This window comes from Bacillus rossius, chromosome 11, assembly GCF_032445375.1.
Source record: "Bacillus rossius redtenbacheri isolate Brsri chromosome 11, Brsri_v3, whole genome shotgun sequence".
Lineage (NCBI taxonomy): Eukaryota > Metazoa > Arthropoda > Insecta > Phasmatodea > Bacillidae > Bacillus > Bacillus rossius.
Window position 1 is genome coordinate 4,044,067 of NC_086338.1, and position 25,177 is coordinate 4,069,243.

General features: G+C 40.4%; 1 protein-coding gene across 2 annotated transcripts in view; it reads right to left on the reverse strand.

Annotated features, from left to right (window-relative positions):
• LOC134536579 (FGFR1 oncogene partner 2 homolog) overlaps nucleotides 1-24,955 on the reverse strand; it is a 68,051-nt gene extending 43,096 nt beyond the window's left edge. Inside the window, exons 1-2 of one of the 2 annotated variants that reach the window (XM_063376335.1) lie at nucleotides 24,585-24,955; nucleotides 10,864-11,033 (exon numbers count right to left, since the gene is read on the reverse strand). In XM_063376335.1, the coding sequence (XP_063232405.1) occupies nucleotides 10,864-10,998 (135 nt within the window). In that variant the 5' untranslated portion in view covers nucleotides 10,999-11,033; nucleotides 24,585-24,955. The remainder of the gene's footprint in view (nucleotides 1-10,863; nucleotides 11,034-24,584) is intronic. The other variant, XM_063376334.1, reaches the window with a different exon arrangement.
• Nucleotides 24,956-25,177: the final 222 nt, after the last annotated feature.

The window sequence follows — 25,177 nt, forward strand, 5'->3', positions numbered from 1 at the left end:
CAGGTGCCTGTTCTCCTGCTGGATGCCGGCCACCAGCGCCGAGTGGGGCCTCTGCCGCGCCGCCTCGTTCAGCTCCCCCACCTCCTCCTGGTACTGCACAGCCCCCGGCCAATCACCCTCACGCCCCCTCTGTTGCCACCGTGGTCGCGTCTCTCCTGCTGCAGCTCGCGCAGGTGCCTGTTCTCCTGCTGGATGCCGGCCACCAGCGCCGAGTGGGGCCTCTGCCGCGCCGCCTCGTTCAGCTCCCCCACCTCCTCCTGGTACTGCACAGCCCCCGGCCAATCACCCTCACGCCCCCTCTGTCGCCACCGTGGTCGCGTCTCTCCTGCTGCAGCTCGCGCAGGTGCCTGTTCTCCTGCTGGATGCCGGCCACCAGCGCCGAGTGGGGCCTCTGCCGCGCCGCCTCGTTCAGCTCCCCCACCTCCTGGTACTGCACAGCCCCCGGCCAATCACCCTCACGCCCCCTCTGTCGCCACCGTGGTCGCGTCTCTCCTGCTGCAGCTCGCGCAGGTGCCTGTTCTCCTGCTGGATGCCGGCTACCAGCGCCGAGTGGGGCCTCTGCCGCGCCGCCTCGTTCAGCTCCCCCACCTCCTCCTGGTACTGCACAGCCCCCGGCCAATCACCCTCACGCCCCCTCTGTCGCCACCGTGGTCGCGTCTCTCCTGCTGCAGCTCGCGCAGGTGCCTGTTCTCCTGCTGGATGCCGGCTACCAGCGCCGAGTGGGGCCTCTGCCGCGCCGCCTCGTTCAGTTCCCCCACCTCCTCCTGGTACTGCACAGGCCCCGGCCAGTCACCCTCATGCCCCCTCTGTCACCACCGCTGCCTCTCTCCTGCTGCAGCTCGCGCAGGTGCCTGTTCTCCTGCTGGATGCCGGCCACCAGCGCCGAGTGGGGCCTCTGCCGCGCCGCCTCGTTCAGCTCCCCCACCTCCTCCTGGTACTGCACAGGCCCCGGCCTCTCACCCTCATGCCCCCTCTGTCACCACCGCTGCCTCTCTCCTGCTGCAGCTCGCGCAGGTGCCTGTTCTCCTGCTGGATGCCGGCCACCAGCGCCGAGTGGGGCCTCTGCCGCGCCACCTCGTTCAGCTCCCCCACCTCCTCCTGGTACTGCACAGGCCCCGGCCAGTCACCCTCACGCCCCCTCTGTCGCCACTGTGGTCGCGTCTCTCCTGCTGCAGCTCGCGCAGGTGCCTGTTCTCCTGCTGGATGCCGGCCACCAGCGCCGAGTGGGGCCTCTGCCGCGCCGCCTCGTTCAGCTCCCCCACCTCCTCCTGGTACTGCACAGCCCCCGGCCAATCACCCTCACGCCCCCTCTGTCGCCACCGTGGTCGCGTCTCTCCTGCTGCAGCTCGCGCAGGTGCCTGTTCTCCTGCTGGATGCCGGCTACCAGCGCCGAGTGGGGCCTCTGCCGCGCCGCCTCGTTCAGCTCCCCCACCTCCTCCTGGTACTGCACAGCCCCCGGCCAATCACCCTCACGCCCCCTCTGTCGCCACCGTGGTCGCGTCTCTCCTGCTGCAGCTCGCGCAGGTGCCTGTTCTCCTGCTGGATGCCGGCCACCAGCGCCGAGTGGGGCCTCTGCCGCGCCGCCTCGTTCAGCTCCCCCACCTCCTCCTGGTACTGCACAGCCCCCGGCCAATTACCCTCACGCCCCCTCTGTCGCCACCGTGGTCGCGTCTCTCCTGCTGCAGCTCGCGCAGGTGCCTGTTCTCCTGCTGGATGCCGGCTACCAGCGCCGAGTGGGGCCTCTGCCGCGACGCCTCGTTCAGCTCCCCCACCTCCTCCTGGTACTGCACAGCCCCCGGCCAATCACCCTCACGCCCCCTCTGTCGCCACCGTGGCCGCGTCTCTCCTGCTGCAGCTCGCGCAGGTGCCTGTTCTGCTGGATGCCGGCTACCAGCGCCGAGTGGGGCCTCTGCCGCGCCGCCTCGTTCAGCTCCCCCACCTCCTCCTGGTACTGCACAGGCCCCGGCCAGTCACCCTCATGCCCCCTCTGTCACCACCGCTGCCTCTCTCCTGCTGCAGCTCGCGCAGGTGCCTGTTCTCCTGCTGGATGCCGGCCACCAGCGCCGAGTGGGGCCTCTGCCGCGCCGCCTCGTTCAGCTCCCCCACCTCCTCCTGGTACTGCACAGGCCCCGGCCTCTCACCCTCATGCCCCCTCTGTCACCACCGCTGCCTCTCTCCTGCTGCAGCTCGCGCAGGTGCCTGTTCTCCTGCTGGATGCCGGCCACCAGCGCCGAGTGGGGCCTCTGCCGCGCCGCCTCGTTCAGCTCCCCCACCTCCTCCTGGTACTGCACAGGCCCCGGCCAGTCACCCTCACGCCCCCTCTGTCGCCACCGTGGTCGCGTCTCTCCTGCTGCAGCTCGCGCAGGTGCCTGTTCTCCTGCTGGATGCCGGCCACCAGCGCCGAGTGGGGCCTCTGCCGCGCCGCCTCGTTCAGCTCCCCCACCTCCTCCTGGTACTGCACAGCCCCCGGCCAATCACCCTCACGCCCCCTCTGTCGCCACCGTGGTCGCGTCTCTCCTGCTGCAGCTCGCGCAGGTGCCTGTTCTCCTGCTGGATGCCGGCTACCAGCGCCGAGTGGGGCCTCTGCCGCGCCGCCTCGTTCAGCTCCCCCACCTCCTCCTGGTACTGCACAGCCCCCGGCCAATCACCCTCACGCCCCCTCTGTCGCCACCGTGGTCGCGTCTCTCCTGCTGCAGCTCGCGCAGGTGCCTGTTCTCCTGCTGGATGCCGGCCACCAGCGCCGAGTGGGGCCTCTGCCGCGCCGCCTCGTTCAGCTCCCCCACCTCCTCCTGGTACTGCACAGCCCCCGGCCAATCACCCTCACGCCCCCTCTGTCGCCACCGTGGTCGCGTCTCTCCTGCTGCAGCTCGCGCAGGTGCCTGTTCTCCTGCTGGATGCCGGCCACCAGCGCCGAGTGGGGCCTCTGCCGCGCCGCCTCGTTCAGCTCCCCCACCTCCTCCTGGTACTGCACAGGCCCCGGCCAGTCACCCTCATGCCCCCTCTGTCACCACCGCTGCCTCTCTCCTGCTGCAGCTCGCGCAGGTGCCTGTTCTCCTGCTGGATGCCGGCTACCAGCGCCGAGTGGGGCCTCTGCCGCGCCGCCTCGTTCAGCTCCCCCACCTCCTCCTGGTACTGCACAGCCCCCGGCCAATCACCCTCATGCCCCCTCTGTCACCACCGCTGCCTCTCTCCTGCTGCAGCTCGCGCAGGTGCCTGTTCTCCTGCTGGATGCCGGCCACCAGCGCCGAGTGGGGCCTCTGCCGCGCCGCCTCGTTCAGCTCCCCCACCTCCTCCTGGTACTGCACAGGCCCCGGCCAGTCACCCTCATGCCCCCTCTGTCACCACCGCTGCCTCTCTCCTGCTGCAGCTCGCGCAGGTGCCTGTTCTCCTGCTGGATGCCGGCTACCAGCGCCGAGTGGGGCCTCTGCCGCGCCGCCTCGTTCAGCTCCCCCACCTCCTCCTGGTACTGCACAGGCCCCGGCCAGTCACCCTCATGCCCCCTCTGTCACCACCGCTGCCTCTCTCCTGCTGCAGCTCGCGCAGGTGCCTGTTCTCCTGCTGGATGCCGGCTACCAGCGCCGAGTGGGGCCTCTGCCGTGCCGCCTCGTTCAGCTCCCCCACCTCCTCCTGGTACTGCACAGGCCCCGGCCAGTCACCCTCATGCCCCCTCTGTCACCACCGCTGCCTCTCTCCTGCTGCAGCTCGCGCAGGTGCCTGTTGTCCTGCTGGATGCCGGCTACCAGCGCCGAGTGGGGCCTCTGCCGCGCCGCCTCGTTCAGCTCCCCCACCTCCTCCTGGTACTGCACAGGCCCCGGCCAGTCACCCTCATGCCCCCTCTGTCACCACCGCTGCCTCTCTCCTGCTGCAGCTCGCGCAGGTGCCTGTTCTCCTGCTGGATGCCGGCCACCAGCGCCGAGTGGGGCCTCTGCCGCGCCGCCTCGTTCAGCTCCCCCACCTCCTCCTGGTACTGCACAGGCCCCGGCCAGTCACCCTCATGCCCCCTCTGTCACCACCGTGGTCGCGTCTCTCCTGCTGCAGCTCCCGCAGTCCGGGAGCGATCCCCAGTTCGGATTACTGGGTGATCTCGTAGTGGCCACCGCGATCGCTAGTGCTTCTTCCGAGGGAGTGATTCTCATCATTCCGCCCCCGGATGGTGCGAGAGTTCAGGGTTTTCTCCCACTCAAGCCCATCACGAAACTCAACAAAATTTACATGCTGGCTTCTTACACGGACATGAGTTCCACGCGTCCCTCTTGCTTCTAGTCGCAAACAGTGAACAGTCAACGATCAGATATTGTAAAATCAAAATATATATAGTCCCGCACTGTTTGGGCTAACAAAAATTTAATTTTAAAATATGATAGTTCAATCATTTATGTTAAAGTTTGATTAGGTCAAAGGAAAATATTAGATTTATATTTCAGGTAAAATTAATAATTTGTCTGTAATTAAAAAGTTTGATGGCCAGGACCCCCAATTAATTTTAATCTATGTATTATTGTAATCATTGAAACTATCAAAAGAAAATAATGAAAGGCATAGCTAACAATAAAAAGGGCAAGCTTTAAGCAACTTCTTTTTTATTTATTTCTTCAATAATGATCCATTATCTACTTCCTATTGTCAGAAGTAAATTTCCTTTTCTTAATGTTTCTCCCTTGTGTACCTCTGAGTATAATGTAGTCTTTCACACACTCACAGCAGCTTCCAGGGCTTTTATAACAAAATTAATATAAAGCATTCTTTAACCACACAAGTGCATTAACCTCACTCCTAATGATTATTGTCACAAAGTCCTGCCTATCAAAACCATTAATTCACCAGTCTCTGATGCTAAACGTGAAGATATAAAATACTATCAGAACCTCTGATGTAGCACATAAATTTTATATTTGTTAACCAATTATTAATCAAAATCATAATCACTATATGTTATTATTAAACTTATTTACCAATTACTAACCACAGTCACAATCAGTATCTGTTACTATTTGTTGCTATGTGTTCCTTGAGTTATAGCAAAATAGATATTGTATAAGTAATTGATATATAAGACTTCCAAAGATAGTTTAGTTGCGTGTGATACAAAATTCATTTGCCTACAAATAAAAAGAATAATAGTTATTCGTAGCTGCAGTACCCGTGTTTCCCAGGCTGAACACAGGGTGATATATTGTCAATGAGTTAAAGCAAAATGGATAGCGCTATATGACAGTGCGGTGGACATAGAGAAATGACTCACAGTTACTGTTTGTATGTCTATGACCTATGAATTTCTGTTTGCCCATGGCTATCGGTTGAACGGTTTAGAAGTTGATGCGCTGCAGCGCCATATAGCGGCGAGTTACAAAGAATGGATAGCATAAAAATATCCTTGAAAAAAATTCTTCAATGTGCCTACTTTCAAGGCGATTGGTCAAATGGTGTCGGAGTTTATCGACGTCATACATACAAACCAACATCCCTGGCTTTGCCCTGATGGTGAGCTAGCTTCAGTGACTGGCTGAAACGAACCACTAGATAACAGCTCACCGGACCAGGTGGTGCAGTGCTGAAACACTGACCTGCCTTCGGGAGGACCCAGGCTCCATTCCAGATTCCTGCTACCCACACTTTCCCCAAATAACCTCCGACAAAGCAGGGACAGGTCCTCGCCGATACCTTCCTAGACACTACACTCCCCTAGCGACATTGTACGCCTTCGTGTTCTGTGTCAACAGCACTGAAGTGACTCACACACGCTCAAACCTTACTCAAATATTTTTGACCACACATCGTGCAAACACATTCTGAACTTTGCTCGTAAATAATTAGAGTTTTCAAAATGAGTTCTCATAGACAATTTCAGCAGCAATGATTATCGTACGTAAATGTGGTTTAATGAGGAGAAAAATATAGGAAAAATAATGCTTAGAAATGGTTGTAACAAAGAACAAGATTGACAAACATTAATTTAATTATACACATCATAGCTGATAGTACTGATAGCTATAAATACTAGTTTAGAATGAGTGGCCAGAATATGCAGAATTTACTCCAAAAAGTTGGAAGCTGTTTATTGTATGCTAACCTATCATACAGAGCATGCTGAAACATCTAATTTTATTATTCATCCACTTTATTTACCGTTGCAACAGACATGAATGGCAGTGTTCAGCAGCCAAAACTCTTTGAATTAAGCCTGTAATTTCAACCCTATGTTAATCTTTCAGAATTGCTATTGAAACTTGTTATTTTTCAGCACAAAATATCAAGACTATTAACTATGTGAGATCCAAACACTAGGTTTAAAATCCTTTTATGCATTTTGAATACTGTTTCAAATACAGTAAAACCCGCATAAGACGTTCCCGCGTAGCACGTTTTCCCGTTTATTAAGTTCAAAAAATTATTCCCTTGATCACTTCCATATATCCCTATGTTAATATTTCCCTTTCATAACTTTTGTCTTTATATATGCTTTCTGCATATAACGTTCAGCATTTGAGGGGGAAAAAAAAAAATAATAATAACGTTTATCTTTAAGCTTTTGAACAATTTTTAAGGTTAATTTTAAAAACTTACATATTTCCAAACGTTTAATAGTTCATTTGAACAGAACAAGACCGTCGAAAAACCTGTGCCGCACGCCACACGCTGTTATATCTGTGCGCCGTTTCCCCCATTCGAGTGACGAATGAGAAACGTGCACGATCATCGAAACCTGCGCCCCACGCTGTTACTTGTGTGTATTTCGACGAACCATATGCCTGCGTTTGTTTGGAGTGAGAGGCTGTTCCACCTGCAGACCATTTTCCCCATTCGTGGCTTAACTTACGAATGAGAAACGCCAACGATCTTCGAAACCTGTGCCACACGCCGCACGACCAATCACCTGCTTGTATTCTCAGGGACTAGAGGCTGTTCCGTCAGTACACCAATTTTCCAATTCAAGATATACCGCCAGCTATTACTTTCTCTGAATTATTTGTGTGTATTTTATTGGAAATAGTACGAGACCGTCCGTGATGGCATCTACAAGTAGTGGAGGATCTATTAAACAGAAGGCATTATCGTTTGAAGATAAACTGAAAATAATAGCTGAAGTTGATGCAAATCCTTTGATACCACGAATGAGTATGGCAAAAAAACTCAGGAATCCGCCGTCTACTTTGAACGGGATTATGATGAAGAGGGAGAAACTTTTGGCTACTAGTGTTTCTTCGAAGTGTAAGAAAATTAAAACTGGTAAATACGAAGAAATTGAAATGTTACTCTTGGCATGGTTAAAGGAACATAGGGCACTTGGAATCCCAACAAACGGGCCAATTTTAAGAGAAAAAGCTTTACAAATAGCACATAACCTAGGTGCTGTATTCCATGCTTCAAATGGCTGGCTCGATAGATTTAAGAATAGAGTGGGAATTGTCTACAGAACTGTACGTGGGGAATCTGAGTGTGTGTGTGATGATACTGTCCATAGTTGGATAAACACAAAATTGCCTGCAATTTTTAAAGACTTTGAACCTAAAAATGTATTTAATGTAGACGAACGTGGTTTGTTTTTTTAACATGTTGCCTGACAAAACGTTTGTGTTAAAAGGTGAAACATGCCACGGAGGGAAACAAAGTAAGGAAAGAGTGACAGTGTTATTGGGTGCAAACATGGATGGCACGGAAAAGTTGCCATTGCTAGTAATAGGAAAACCATAAAAACCACTGTGTTTCAACAACGTAAAGACCCTACCGTGTAAGTATGCTAACAAGTCTGTGTGGATGACGGGCAGCATTTTCGAAGATTATGTGAGAGCTTTGGATGCTAAGATAGGGTGCAGAAACAGGAAGATTTTGCTGTTCATGGATCACTGCCCTGCACATCCCAAGGAATTATCAAACCTCAGAAACATCCAAATAGAATTTTTACCAGCAAATTCAACATCCAGACTACAGCCTATGGACCAGGGGATTATAAAAATTCTCAAACAGCATTTCCGTAAGCGCCTTGTGTTAAGACTTATAACACGAATGAAAAGTGCAAAAGATAGCGGTTATAAAATCAACATCCTGGACACAATGCATTTTCTGGCTGCATCATGGGAAATGCTCGAGTCAAGTACAATCAGCAATTGCTTTAAGAAAGCAGGCTTTGGTGCCCAGAAAGTTGACGATATTTTCCCTGCCGATTCAATTGAGGACAGTGACCCAATTGCAGGTGCTTCATGCAGTGCAAATTGGGAAACTCTTAAAGAAAAATTAAATTTCTCTTGCACTTTTGAAGAATATGCCTCAGTTGATGATTCAATTCTACCATGTGAGCCACACACAATAGAGGATTTGTGTGCTCCGCACAAGGATGCAGCTGAGGATAAGATCGACGATGGTGACAGTGATGCAGAGGAACCCACTTCCATGCCTACTTACTCTGAAGCCCTGGACCACCTGGAGAAGCTAAGATTATTCGTTCATGGCACACACAATGTTCCAGATAGTGTGCAGAAGAGTTTGTGGAAACTGGAAAACTTTGTGATGCGTCAGTCAGAAAATGTGTTGAAGCAAACAACTTTGAACAAGTATTTTTTAAAACAGTAAATGTTATTGTTCTTTTTAACAGTGTTTTGATAATTCTTTTTTATTGTGCTTATTAAATTAAATACAGTTTTAAACATTGTGATGCATTAGTCCAAAAATGTGTTGAAACAAACAAATTTAAACAAGTATTTTTTAAAACAATAAATGTTAGTTATTGCTTTTTTTTTCTAGTGTTTTGATAATACTAATTTTAATGTGATTATTAAATTAAATACAGTTTTAATAATTAAATTTACTGATAATAAAAAATATGTAATTAGTTATTCCGTTATTCCAGCATGCCAATGATAGTAAATGTATTTTTGTGTGAATACAGTACACGTCATTTGGATAAAATCGATTTTTACGTTGGAAAGTACTTTTCCCTGTTAAGAAGTTTTAATTATCCAGTCCCTTGAAAAACTTCTTAACAGGGGTTTACTGTATTTTAATCTCATTCTCTGTAACACGCACTAATTTGATGTGGACCTTTACGGCATGATTTTTGAATGTGTGTAAACTCCAAAATCATACTGTTTAGCAGCTAACAGTTTAACAAGGAGGTGGAAATTAACACACACACACTTCGAAGCTACAATGTAGACTTAGTGTCTTTATTGGCTTAGCTAAAAAGTATTGAACGTAGCTGGTATTTGGTTGACTAGATAAGTTTTATGATAGAAGATTTTTATGAGTCTCTATTAATTAGTTGGTAAAAGTTTTGTCGTTTAAATTGAGTAACAAGATATACATTTGTGAATGCTTATGCCATGTTGATTTTTTTGGTGAGTCTTGAACAGATCATAGCATGAAGCTACCTAAGTTTCATCTACTTTAATTATTGTTGTTGATTTAAAGTATTGTTTTTCTGATTTCTACAAATCCAGGAAATAGAATATAAAATTTATTTTTTCATCTATACATTTCTAAATTTAAAACATTATATGACTCATAGTAGACAGGAAACAACTCAGTCAGAGGCTCTCATGCTCCGTGTTTATCTGTGAGTTTTTAGCTGCGTAATAACTAATAAGTAAGACACCAAAAAATTTTTTCCCTGGAAAAGGTTTTTTTGGTGCTCTATATACACACACACACACACATAAACACACACACACACACATATCTTATAACAAGATCACAAAGACCATTGTATACTTTTGTTTCAGCATAATTCTTTAATACAGAACAGTCAGGAAATTCAAGAAATTTATATTGGAATACATTTACTTATTAAATTAATAAAAAGGGTGATAATTTGTTATGAAATCAAATTATTGTTGTTTGTATAATTATAAGTATAATTGAAGTATTATATTGTTATGTTCATGTATTATAGAATTAGAAGGTAATACTGAAAGTATACCACATGTTTAAAAACACGGCACTGGGATGTGATATATTCCAATTACATCGCACAAAAAAACTGACCAAATTTGTCTACAAAATTTAGTCAGTGTGTCAAGAACATAAACACCTTCCAAATGGCCGCCAACATGGTTCCAGTGCCTGGCGTGTTGTTCCCTCACGCACGGGCGAGCCAATGAGCCACAGGAGAGCCGAGCCCTGCTGAGCCCCGAGCCGGCCCACCGCCCACTCAGGGCCCATTTCCTTCTTCGAGGACCAGACATGCAGGTGTACAGTCGTATCCGTCGTAAATGTGAAAGTGCGTTTGTTGGTCGTTCTTTCACGCAGCAACAGAGCAATGGATCAACATGTTTTGTATATAGACAGTGAGTGACATAGACTACATATAATTATGAAATTCCACCCCTAAAGAAGCAAAAACGGGATAAATTCAATTTTATAATAGAAAATCATAGGAGTTAGGTCATAGACACACAAACAGTGAGTTTGTGTCATTTCTCTATGTCCACCACACGGTCATTTAGTAAGGTCTGGCAACCTCCTATTCTTCTCCTTGGTGAAACCCATCCGGTTAGTGAAGCTCGTGGCTGCTAGCGAACTAAGGCACTAATAACAGTTTAGTTTATAACTTTGTCAATTGATGGAGTTGCCTAGAATTTGTAAAGCGCTATCGCTTGGTAAGTCCATCATGTTTCGCCCAGGGGTTACCTGCCTTCTCTACAAAATGAAGCTGAAGATTGGTGAACCGGTTTTGCTGATGTGTAGCCTTGATGCACCGAGACTGTGCAATCAATGGGACTTTAAAATCAAAATTTCCTGTTTTTCATGTGTAGGTCCTACAGACTTAAAATGTTCCTTATATTATGTGTAAAGCCCGGGCAACACAGGGTATTTCAGCTATTAGTCACCTAACTGCAAAATGACAGCACATTGTGTAATAGTACTTACTTGTCTCATGGCGTCGATTTCCCGGTACACGGACTGGGTTTGTGACAAGAGAGAGTCCGCAGTTGCATCCTGTTCCTTCAGCCGGCCCGCTAAGCGCTTTGCATCAAGAATAATCTGCTGTATCGTCAAAGACATCTGTGGACACAGCGACAGCAACCCCTCCCGGCTGCCTGCCCCGGGAGCAGTGCATTACTAACATTCCCAAAACAATCTCTACTCGTAACTACATGTAGTTGTATAATTACAACCATCCCACTAGCATGCACGCCAATGGGACCTCATACCCACCTGACTATGACCCTCACCACATGAGTACGCCTCAGCGACCCTCGCCACTGACCATTATAACCAGTTGATAGTATGTCAAATAAAAAAAGTCTAAAAAAATAGTTTACTGTAATAAATTATTTATTATGATTAAGACAGCAACTCAACAGGCTCCAAGAATACGCATGCCATATATGAAACAAATTTCCTTTAGGTTATAAGACCACATAAATTATAAAGTTATAATTTCTTTACAAACATTCTGAAAATTTCTGGAAACTTATATAAAAATTTCTTAAACTATATGTTGTAGAAACTTCAAAAAGTACTGACCAAAAATTGTTGCATATCCATGCAGCCGTATTGTTTCACATGTTTTCAATTCAAAGAATCCTGCAGTTTTGTACAAACACTCTCAATAAGAATGACGTGGCCACCAGCATGGCTGGTTATGTTCTGTGCCTCTAGTGAAAATTCCAAAGAATATAACTAGCCTATGTACACATTTAATTCCATAACTATGCCTCAAGCAATAAGAGTTTCAGCAGGTGAGATTTTAAGAGTGTTCACAAGTTTTCCAACAATTTTGAATGGCTTTAAAGGTGGGATTCCTTTAACACGACCAGCAACCGCGACCACGGTCGCTGGGGCAGTGTTTCCCCTGAATTCCTAGTGCATTCCCTACCATGATAGCATGAACGATGACACTTAACAAACAACAGATTACTTCTAATATACCGTTTAGTGGAAGAAGATGACGATATTTTGTTCACAACAATACTGGCCAGTTTTCACGAAAGAATGAATGACGAGGCTAGTGTTATGCACAGGCAATGTGCTGATGAAGGTTTCTTCTTTATGCTCATAAACAGGCATTTACTGAGAGGTATCAAGAAGTTTAGGGAATTCTTCTGTCTCGGTGTGCCACAGTTCAACTAAGTCTTGGGTTTAATGAAAGATGACTTTAGGTAAAACTCAACCAATTGTATCCCATACCTGATAACATAACACGAAAAAGCTGGCTTTGATACAGGTAATTAATGTATGAACAGTAAAATTACAATATATAAGTTATATTTACATTATTGTACAAAGCAAGGAGAGAAAAAGTTATAAAAATATATCAAAATTAAGTGAGTAAATGGTATAATTTACATGATTGTGTTTCAAAGATTACTCTGTTGATGCATTCAAAACTATGATGATGCCATTTTTAAAATAAACAGTAATGACACACAAGAACATATGTCCAATTGATACGTGATTTCAAAAACGACCCAAGTCCAGTATTTCACCAAAATCGTTTTATCATTGCAAGTTGTAGTATGAAATGTGCCGCATGCAGTGGTGTTATAAGCTACCCAACTTTCTATATTTTTGCTGCATTAAATGCCATCTGAAAACCGTAGTGATGTCAAGACAATCCCAAGTCCTGGACTTGGGAGGTTCTTGAAATAACTATACGAATGACCAGATGCACTTTGTACAATATGCAGTAGGGCTGAGAAAAATATGGATATTTATATTTTAATGTATGAAACACCCTCAAAATTCAGCACAAGGTATTTTGGGAATTAGCTGAGTGAGGTGAAAGTAACTAATAAATTTTATTATTGCAGTTACATAAATTATTGGTATTTTATCCAAAAAATTGTTATAATGTTAATTAATTTGCTTATATTTTATCTTTTGGAATTAGATGCAGTTCCAAAGAGAATATAAATGTCATGTGGATAATAAGGTTGGTAACGAAAAACTGTGAAATACATGTGGGCGAAATACATTTTTTTTTCACATAATAGTCTATGGAAATTATTGTTTGTCCCAACATGGCTGACCACGAAACCGAAACTGATGATGGTAGTATGTTTAAAGTTAAAAGGAAACGAAATGAGAATGCATGGGCAAAAAATGTACGTAAACGTTTAAGAAGAGAAGGTAAACCATATATTAATGAAAGTGGTAAAGGGATAAAGGCCCGTAAAACAGGAACTTCGTGCAGGTATGTACCTACATTTTGTTTTCACAGATTATGCTGTGTTTTATTTTTTATTGTACTTTACTGTGTTACGTGAAATTGGTTATTTATTTAAGGTGTAAACGAGGCTGTCTTACAAAATATTCTGATGAAGCAAAAGAGTTGCTGATAACTAACCTTAACAATCTAACCTGCAAAGATGCCCAAGATTCTTATTTGTATGGACTTCTACGCGAAAAGGTTATTGACAGAAGACGACCATGAAAAGGAGAGAAGTCCCTGCAGCGTGAAAAACAGTATATATACACTGTGAGTATAATGTATATTAATAAAATAATACTGAAACTTTAAAGATGTGTTTTTAATTTTGAATAATATGTTTGGCTATTCTCATAGCGCCTTTTACATTTATTATGTTTTAGGTTGAACTTGGTGAACAAGAAACTGTTGTATGCCGTGAAGGATTTGCCAGCTTGTTTTGAATAGGTGTTGGGCGAGTGAGGCGGTTAACAGAACTTCATAGCGCCGGTGTGTCACCAAAAGACAACAGAGGATGTCACAACAACAGACCAAGGGCGAAATCGGAAGACATTAAAGAAATGATTGATGCTCACATACGTTCCTTTCCATATTGTGTTCAGCATTATGGGTCACGAGCGAAGCAAAGGTATTTGCGTTCTGATTTAGATGTTATGCAAATGTATGTACTGTTCCTTGAAAAACATTACCCTGAAACATACTTGCAAGTAAAAGGTGGGGCAGATCCTAAGCATGTAAAGTGTACAGTGAAATATGAGTATTTTCTTCGCTACTATCAGGAACATTTTAATTATCCATTTGGCAGACCACGGTCGGATTTATATGCTTTCTGTGAAGAGTATCGTGTCAAAATTTGCGCTGAAAAAAATGGAGTGGTTCGAAAACAAATGCAACAGACTCTGAAACTTCACAAAGCAAAAGCAAGGAAATTTAGAACATCTATGAAAGATGCAAGTGGGTATGTTCAGGGCAATGAAAATGCACAGGCAATCTGTTTTGATTTTCAGCAGAATATTCCCTTCCCCCATCTTCAGGTTAGCGATGTTTTCTACAAGAGGCAACTGTGGCTTCACAACTTTGCTGTTACAAATTTGAGAACTGGCAAAAGTGTAATGTTCACATGGCCAGAAACGAAAGGTAAAAAAGGTGCAAACGAAGTTATTTCCTGTCTAAATATATACATAAACACGTACCTTCCAGAAAATTGTAAAGAGCTGTTTGTGTTTTCTGATGGTTGTATTGGTCAGAACCACAACAGAACCATGATTAGAGATGTAAAATACCCAGGTATATATAATTAAGGGTAAACACCTTGGGTACTTACCCAGGTAAATACCCAAATTTCATAAATACCTGGGTATGTTCATTAAATCAAAAATAATTTTAATTTTTTCGTGTTTTAATAATTTCACTAAGTAATATGTTACATACACAATGTTAATGAAAGTATGTTGCAAACTTTAGCAGATGATTCCTTATCAAAAACATGGAATAGTTATACGCCACCATTTTTTCCAAGCACAATTCTTACGGGGGAAAAGCAACAGTGTGAAATATTTAGAAAAACCAGACAGCTAAATTTTTATTTTGGGGAATAGTGAATAGGGTAACCTGGCCTGACCTATTATTATCATGAAGGGGAGAGTTTTATTTTAAGGTTTTTCCCCCCCGAAGGTTGGATAATTCAACACACTAAAGATTTATCAAAATATTGTAATTTTACTCCACATCATTTTCCATACTTTGTCAATATTAACCATTTTAAATTTTTTAACTACAAATATTCCCTAGAGAATAGTACTATGCAAAAAAATGGCGTAGTGTAACTCTAAGACTTGACTACCTTGTTTTTGGAAGAAGGAATCATCTTTCAAAGTTGTAGCATACTTTCATTATCATCATGCATTCAACACAAAAGCCTAATATCACATAACTAATCATATTTACATTTTTTGTTTTTTAAGTTTCTGTTTTTAATTTATCTTTTTGTAGTTTTATTTTAATCCATCTGTTATTACTTTCCAGTCCTTACTTAAATCTCACATTAATTAACCTACAATGTTATTTAACTTACACAATATCAAAATAAAAAGTAAACGTGTATTTTCAAAATTTTCTAACAATAGCTGATAAACTAATTGCATGATAAATTTGTTCTTCACTCTTCATTTGTGCAAAATGGACTAAAAGTAAAAAATATTCCTCAACTAATATTTTTAATAATACTCTTCCATGTGGTCCATAAATGATGATATTCCAAACTCTTCTCGTGAAGATGTGAATTTTGAAGTTTGTGCTAAGCACCTAGTATTACTTTCATCTGATGACGAAAACGTAGAGTTTTTAATACTTAAACTTGTTCCTGGTATCGACTGTCAGTGACACATCATGGTTATGATCATGACTTTGCAATACTTTATCACTGCTTTTTTTGGATGTACACATCACTGTTTGAAAAGTTTTTACAATATTGCTGCAATAGAGAATTTTCTTCATATCTTCAGGACACTTGAAACACTTTTTTATATGATTTGTCATTTTATTAACATTAGAATGTTTGTATGTTTTACAACAGTATTTACATTCCACTCCTTTACTCTTCTCTTTAAAAAAATTCCAAGTTGGCCCTTTCTATTTCCCCATATTGAGAAACTCTTTAAGAATGAAAATTAAAATGAAAACATGGTAAATTGAACACAAGAAGTAGTGAGGTTATGTATGTTTAACTTCCTTCACTGCATCATGTAACTCAATGAACATGGCTGCTAATCTACAGTGGTTCTGTATAGCCATATTCTAAAAACAAACGAAAACAAAAATTTCCCTTAAGAAAAAAATTAATATTTTAGATTTAGAATAATTAGCAAATTTTGTGAAATTTATAATATAAAATATTAAAATACATGCTGCTATATTTCATTAAAAATTTGAGTGTATTTTTTCACTTTATTTATGATTACTAACTTAAATGGTTTTATAAGGTTAATTTAGTAACCGACAAGTGTTGTTAAAAGTACTCGGAAAAAGTAATTGGGCTCAAGTACAATTACTGTGGTGATAATGTAACTTACATATAAGTAATCAGTAAAATTACAATTACAATTACTTTCCGCTACCGTTTTAAAAACCTACGATTAATTTTTTTTACACTTTGTTAAATTAATAAACATACATATATGTTTTGTTAAAAAAATGATTTCATGTAATTATTAAATTTATTATCTTTAATTAAATTAATAATATTTGAGGACAAACTTGCTTGAATAACATCAAAAGACTTCATACAAGTAGAGGAATTGACCTTTCAAAACAATTTCATTTTATAGTTCTCATCCGAGAGATTCCCTCTCTTGATGGCAAAAACATCTTTACCAACACTAAAAAGACGCTCAACGGCAGCGATGTGTTATATTTTTAAAATGCAGATTTTAGGATAGGGTTATGTTGGAGACACTGCAAGTCACTATGGCTCTTCATTTTGATCATAGATGTTGTGCATACAATCGTAGCACTACAAGCGTAAAATTATAAACTTTACCAATACAAAAGTGTATGATCTTCTTGTTCTTAATTGTATTCATTATACGGTACATTCCGAGAATAAAAGTAACGGCAAGTAAATATAAAGTATCGATTACCTTAATGTATCGATTACAATTAATGTTATGTATTCCGATTACAAGTACGAATTACATTTTTTAAATGTAATTCGTTACAAGTATAAATTACTTGAAAAGTAATCGTTACAAGTAATCCGATTACTTGTAATTCGTTACTTAACAAAACTGGTAACAGATAAGCATAAAGTTACAGCAATAAAATAATGAATATGCCATATGATTATACACTTAAAAAGTGTTTTACTTTAAAAACCCTCATTTTGGGTATTTACCAGAGGCAGGGGTAAGTACCTAGGTAAATACCCATTTATAAATACCCTACCCACTGGGTATTTACCCAACTCACAACACTAACCATGATGCATTATTTTTTCACTCAAGTCTATGTGCACAGATTTGTAAAGGTTACTCAGATGTTCCCAGTCCGAGGCCATTCATTTTTGCCATGTGATCAACATTTTGCTGTTATTGAAAAAATGAAAAGAAGAGTGGAGACTATGGAGATGTACGAAGGATGGGTAGAACTGATAAAGAAAAAATTCCTTGTGCGTTCCTTAGAAACAGAGGACATCATTGATTTCCAAGGGGGCTTCAAGAAGTACTTCAAATCCAGCATTACGAAAAACGAGCGATTTTGCGTTACCAAGTACAAACTGTTCAAGTTTGATAGGTGCCATATCAATGATGTTTGTGTCGATAAAACAATGGGTGGAATGATGCCAGAATTCTTTCGCATCTTAAAACCCAATGTTAAGCCAAATATCCCTGAATGTAAAGCTTACAGCACACAACTCCCAGTTCAACAAAAGAAACTTGATGATGTCAGGTCTTTGTTAAAGTATTTACAACCGGATGCGGTGAGCTTTATTAACTCGCTAGTTGGATCTGATGAGTTGTGTAATGAGGACGGAGACTATGAAGACATTACAGAAAATGTATGAAAGAACATTGTTTACATGACAGCTATGCTATGTGTGTAGTGGGTATATTTTTGAAAAATGATTTATTTCTTTGCTTACGATATAAAAGTATGTACTTTTTATTCATTCCTGTATTACTACAAAGGTTTCTTTCAATATACATTAATTATTAAACAGAGTAAATCATGATTTTGTAAAAAAATAAACCCTAACAAATTTGGTGATTTCAATATCATCCCAAGTCCATCTACTTTGGTCACCGATTGATGGTTTCACAGGGGACTAAGAAACTATTTTATTGTATGAATACAGACCAAATGTATGACTACTCAAAGATGTGAAACCATTTTTGCTTGCAACAACTAGTTTTTAAATGAATTAGTTTTTTGCTTCTCCTGAAAAATTTTAGTTTCTGGACTTGGAACGTTTTTGAAATCACCGTATCATATTGTTGACAGTGACTGCAACCAGACTGCTCCCAGGAGGATAAAATTTTTAGATAATTTTTATAAGGTTTAAAATAATGCTGAACATATCTGATACTGTGCCTACTAAAATCATGAATTATACATTTTTATTATTTTAAAAGTCTATTTTTATCAAATTTTTTTTATAGATAACATTTAAAAGTTTTACAATAGCTTTGAATGGATTTCATGCTGTTATGTCCAAGGGAGTTAAATGCCTATTTTTTTTTACCACCTCTTGAGCTAATGATAAGCATTATCAAAACACCTTTGTAACATTATCTTAGGAGGTATAAAAAATATTTGTCATGCTAAATAAATGATTTAGAAGTTTTTCAAAAAAAACTTAGGTACCAATTTAAATTCCCATGGTGCGTTATTGCTCATTAACGAACTCAACAATAATTTTACACTCCTACAATTTATGTTACAGTCTGAAAGTAATTTGTGTAAAATTATAACAGTTATTGAAATAGAATTTTAAATTGACAATGGTTTTCAAATCTACGGACCATGAAACGAAAAACTAGGTAGAAATTTTCTGAAAGCGTTCCATAGTAAAAACTTTGATTAGGTACCTAGACGTTCTTAGAAATATACCTTAAAAATATGATGCATTTAGAAGACATATGGTCACCAGTAGAAATTTAAAAACCTTCATTTCAGGGTTAATTCAGGGTAAATGTTTACAATCGCGGTAGATGCCACAAAAAATGCTAAAAATCCGAAAATACTTCTATTCTATGCTCTTTCACTTCCTCTTTTCAAATCAACCGGCGGAGATAAGAAATTCCAAATACTTTAGGAGATATCGAATTTTTTAATTTCATGATATGTAGAGTCGCGGTAGATGCCAAAAAAAATGTAAAAAATCCTAAAATACCTTTATCATATGCTCTTCAACTTCCTCTTTTCATTAAAAGCGGCGGAGATAAGAAATTCCAAATACTTTAGGAGATATCAAATTTTTTTAATTTTGCAATACAAGACCTGTGGAACCATTCGAGCGGCGCCATTTTTGTTATTTTGCCGTGTGTTCGTGAATACGTGAATCGTGAATGCGTAATTAATAAAATGGTTGATTAGGTCAGGTCAGTTACATTATTAATACTTTCAAACTAAGCCGACATTAAAAATTATTTTGTGAATTAATTTTAATGGATGTTTAGTTTTAAAATATTTATAATGTAACTGACCTGACCAAACAAACCCGGACAGAGGGTGAACAGTAAACTAAAATGGTCGATTAGGTCAGGTCAGTTACATTATAAATACTTTAAAACTAAGGTGATATTAAAAATAATGTGAATTAATTTTAATTATTCTTTAGTTTTAAATTATTTATAATGTAACTGACCTTACCTAACAAACCCGTAACAAAGGATGTACAGTAACAACTCACGTAAATTTTTTTGTTACTTATTACTTGCGCAACAATATCAAAATAACAAATAAGACTTTAAAATTAGAAACGTTAAAAACTCACGTAAGTTGGAGGCGGTAATTAAACACCGTTTTAAACAATAATTGAACTAAATAATCACGTATTAGTTCATTTGAATTCTGGCCTATCACGAACAATCACGTGACATCATTATCCAATAAAAAAATAGCTACTCGTACGTAAACAAGAAACAATGGTGCACGCACGCCACAGGAATGCGCTGGTTTTGTGCTGAAATTTAAAAATTTGATATCTCCTAAAGTATTTGGAATTTCTAATCTCCGCCGCTTTTAATGAAAAGAGGAAGTTGAAGAGCATATAATAAAGGTATTTTCAGATGTTTAGCATTTTTTTTGGCATATACCGCGACTCTACATATGATGAAATTAAAAAATTCGATATCTCCTAAAGTATTTGGAATTTCTTACCTCCGCCGGTTGTTTTGAAAAGAGGAAGTGAAAGGGCACAGAATAAAAGTATTTTCAGATTTTTAGCATTTTTTTTGGCATCTACCGCGATTGTAAATATTTACCTAATTCAGGAACATTTCAAGTACATGGAAAACATATATTCCTAATTTTCGTGGGTAAATAATGAACTCAGGTGAAGTTAGATTCGAATCTCAGATTCGTTTTCCAGCGCGTACCATAATTATAGTACAGCACGACAAAACCGAACGAAAATGATCCACTGCTTCAGTGCAAGAAGGACATAAAGAAATGATATGGTAAAAGTGCATTTAACAAGAAAAATTATTTATAAACATCTGTTTCTGCCTCTTTTACAGCCCCCCGAACTTGGCACTTTTAAACACCCATAGGTAAAAATCGCCAGGTTTAAGGTGATTTAAAATGAAAAACGAATTTTCTACCCTATCACGAATAACACCACCTTAAACTACGCTACTCTGGGTACAACTAAGTATACCATATTCAGATTCATATCTGTTTCTGCCTCTTTTACAGCCCCCCGAACTTGGCACTTTTAAACACCCATAGGTAAAAATCGCCAGGTTTAAGGTGATTTAAAATGAAAACCGAATTTTCTACCTTATCACGAATAACACCACCTTAAACTACGCTACTCTGGGTACAACTGAGTATACCAGATTCAGATTCATATCTGTTTCTGCCTCTTTTACAGCCCTCCGAACTTGGCACATTTAAACACCAATTGTTCAAAATCGCCATGTTTAAGGTGATTTAAAATGAAAACCGAATTTTCTACCTATATACCAATAACACCACCTTAAACTACGCTACTCTGGGTACAACTAAGTATACCAGATTCAGATTCATATCTGTTTCTGCCTCTTTTACAGCCCCCCGAACTTGGCACATTTAAACACCAATTGGTCAAAATCGCCATGTTTAAGGTGATTTAAAATGAAAACTGAATTTTCTACCTATATACCAATAACACCACCTTAAACTACGCTCCTCTGGGTATAACACAGTATACCAGATTCAGATTCATATCTGTTTCTGCCTCTTTTACAGCCCTCCGAACTTGGCACATTTAAACACCAATTGGTCAAAATCGCGATGTTTAAGGTGATTTAAAATGAAAACCGAATTTTCTACCTTATCACGAATAACACCACCTTAAACTACGCTACTCTGGGTACAACTGAGTATACCAGATTCAGATTCATATCTGTTTCTGCCTCTTTTACAGCCCTCCGAACTTGGCACATTTAAACACCAATTGGTCAAAATCGCCAAGTTTAAGGTGATTTAAAATGAAAACCGAATTTTCTACCTTATCACGAATAACACCACCTTAAACTACGCTTTTCTGGGTACAACACAGTATACCAGATTCAGATTCATATCTGTTTCTGCCTCTTTTACAGCCCTCCGAACTTGGCACATTTAAACACCAATTGGTCAAAATCGCGATGTTTAAGGTGATTTAAAATGAAAACCGAATTTTCTACCTTATCACGAATAACACCACCTTAAACTACGCTACTCTGGGTACAACTGAGTATACCAGATTCAGATTCATATCTGTTTCTGCCTCTTTAACAGCCCTCCGAACTTGGCACATTTAAACACCAATTGGTCAAAATCGCCAAGTTTTAGGTGATTTAAAATGAAAACCGAATTTTCTACCTTATCACGAATAACACCACCTTAAACTACGCTACTCTGGGTACAACTAAGTATACCAGATTTAGATTCATATCTGTTTCTGCCACTTTTACAGTCCTCCGAACTTGGCACATTTAAACATCCATAGGTCAAAATCGCCAAGTTTAAGGTGATTTAAAATGAAAACCGAATTTTCTACCCAGAGTAGCGTAGTTTAAGGTGGTGTTATTCGTGATAAGGTAGAAAATTCGTTTTTCATTTTAAATCACCTTAAACCTGGCGATTTTTACCTATTGGTGTTTAAAAGTTCCAAGTTCGGGGGGCTGTAAAAGCGGCAGAAACAGATATGAATCTGAATCTGGTATACTTAGTTGTACCCAGAGTAGCGTAGTTTTAAGGTGGTGTTATTGGTATATAGGTAGAAAATTCTGTTTTCATTTTAAATCACCTTAAACATGGCGATTTTGAACAATTGGTGTTTAAATGTGCCAAGTTCGGAGGGCTGTAAAAGAGGCAGAAACAGATATGAATCTGAATCTGGTATACTCAGTTGTACCCAGAGTAGCGTAGTTTAAGGTGGTGTTATTCGTGATAAGGTAGAAAATTCGGTTTTCATTTTAAATCACCTTAAACTTGGCGATTTTGACCAATTGGTGTTTAAATGTGCCAAGTTCGGGGGGCTGTAAAAGAGGCAGAAACAGATATGAATCTGAATCTGGTATACTGTGTTGTACCCAGAAAAGCGTAGTTTTAAGGTGGTGTTATTGGTATATAGGTAGAAAATTCTGTTTTCATTTTAAATCACCTTAAACATGGCGATTTTGAACAATTGGTGTTTAAATGTGCCAAGTTCGGAGGGCTGTAAAAGAGGCAGAAACAGATATGAATCTGAATCTGGTATACTCAGTTGTACCCAGAGTAGCGTAGTTTAAGGTGGTGTTATTCGTGATAAGGTAGAAAATTCGGTTTTCATTTTAAATCACCTTAAACTTGGCGATTTTGACCAATTGGTGTTTAAATGTGCCAAGTTCGGGGGGCTGTAAAAGAGGCAGAAACAGATATGAATCTGAATCTGGTATACTTAGTTGTACCCAGAGTAGCGTAGTTTTAAGGTGGTGTTATTGGTATATAGGTAGAAAATTCTGTTTTCATTTTAAATCACCTTAAACATGGCGATTTTGAACAATTGGTGTTTAAATGTGCCAAGTTCGGAGGGCTGTAAAAGAGGCAGAAACAGATATGAATCTGAATCTGGTATACTCAGTTGTACCCAGAGTAGCGTAGTTTAAGGTGGTGTTATTCGTGATAAGGTAGAAAATTCGGTTTTCATTTTAAATCACCTTAAACTTGGCGATTTTGACCAATTGGTGTTTAAATGTGCCAAGTTCGGGGGGCTGTAAAAGAGGCAGAAACAGATATGAATCTGAATCTGGTATACTTAGTTGTACCCAGAGTAGCGTAGTTTAAGGTGGTGTTATTGGTATATAGGTAGAAAATTCGGTTTTCATTTTAAATCACCTTAAACATGGCGATTTTGAACAATTGGTGTTTAAATGTGCCAAGTTCGGAGGGCTGTAAAAGAGGCAGAAACAGATATGAATCTGAATCTGGTATACTCAGTTGTACCCAGAGTAGCGTAGTTTAAGGTGGTGTTATTCGTGATAAGGTAGAAAATTCGGTTTTCATTTTAAATCACCTTAAACCTGGCGATTTTTACCTATGGGTGTTTAAAAGTGCCAAGTTCGGGGCGCTGTAAAAGAGGCAGAAACAGATATGAATCTGAATCTGGTATACTTAGTTGTACCCAGAGTAGCGTAGTTTAAGGTGGTGTTATTCGTGATAAGGTAGAAAATTCGTTTTTCATTTTAAATCACCTTAAACATGGCGATTTTGAACAATTGGTGTTTAAAAGTGCCAAGTTCGGGGGGCTGTAAAAGAGGCAGAAACAGATATGAATCTGAATCTGGTATACTTAGTTGTACCCAGAGTAGCGTAGTTTAAGGTGGTGTTATTCGTGATAGGGTAGAAAATTCGTTTTTCATTTTAAATCACCTTAAACCTGGCGATTTTTACCTATGGGTGTTTAAAAGTGCCAAGTTCGGGGGGCTGTAAAAGAGGCAGAAACAGATGTTTATAAATAATTTTTCTTGTTAAATGCACATTTACCATATCATTTCTTTATGTCCTTCTTGCACTGAAGCCGTGGATCATTTTCGTTCGGTTTTATCAGGCTGTACTATAATTATGGTACGCGCTGGAAAACGAATCTGAGATTCGAATCTAACTTCACCTGAGTAAATAACGAATAGCGGCGGAATTTTTAAAGCACAGGTATTGTAATGCAAGATATAAAAATCTCATTTTTTCTCTAACTAGTAGGAATTATGAAACCATCACTTCGGAGTAAATTTAGGAACATATATGGTAGGTGTTAAAACCATTTTTTCTGATTTTTTTTTCGTGATGTTCTTAAAAGCCGTGAAATCCGAGTATTAATTTTTAAACGTAGCTAACCTAACCGAACTATCTATCCTCACTATGTAATGCTATTTTTAACGCATTTATCGTAATCACTCTAAGATGGACAATTGATCGGAAACTACTTGAAGTAGGTAACCCAATACTCTCTCAGGTAATAATTTGAATAACATGTCAGAAGGAAAAAAAAAACTTTAAGGAATACTATAAATTTTACAGTGATTCTCCATTAGAAATGTCTTAAGTTACCTAGAATTGAACCAAATGATTTATAAGTGCCTAATTAGTCAACAAATGAAAGTATTACGAGAATTTAATTAATTATAAACAAAGGATGTATATACTAGTACAATATGCATCACTTTTCAAGTGGTACCATGTGTAATTGAGGAAAATAAGTTTGGGTGTTTACCTTATGAAAGTCCACGTATTTTCGTACACATATTAATGCTTACACTTTCACCAACTCATTTAGATTAAATTTTATTTCAGCATAAATACTTTATAATCAGTGAAACGAAACTTTCTAAATGTTAAGAGATAATTATTAGTTATACAATAACAAACAGATCGTAGTTTTTGACAAAGATATGGAAAACAAATATGTCGTGCCTAAAACAAAATATTATAATTTTAAAAGTACTTCCGAAATTATCTAATTCTAAACTGTTAAAAAAACAACACATAAAATAATCCACTGTCATTTTATTTCATTACTTATTATTACTAGCCAAGGACAGGATCTTTCAATTAGGCCTTCTCGCATAATAAATATATACAAATAAATGCTACAGTTAAGAATACAAAACAAACATTAACTTATGTTACAAAGTTTACTAAACACAGAACAAAACATATCTTAGGGCGGTATTCAAAGACAATTGGGTAAGATAGCAAATAAGTTATAACTTTTTGACAACTGTAACCTAACCAGCAGGCCGTATTCCAGAACGTGTCCAAACCTAATCCCTGTTAAATTACGAAAATGCAACCATTTTAATAAAC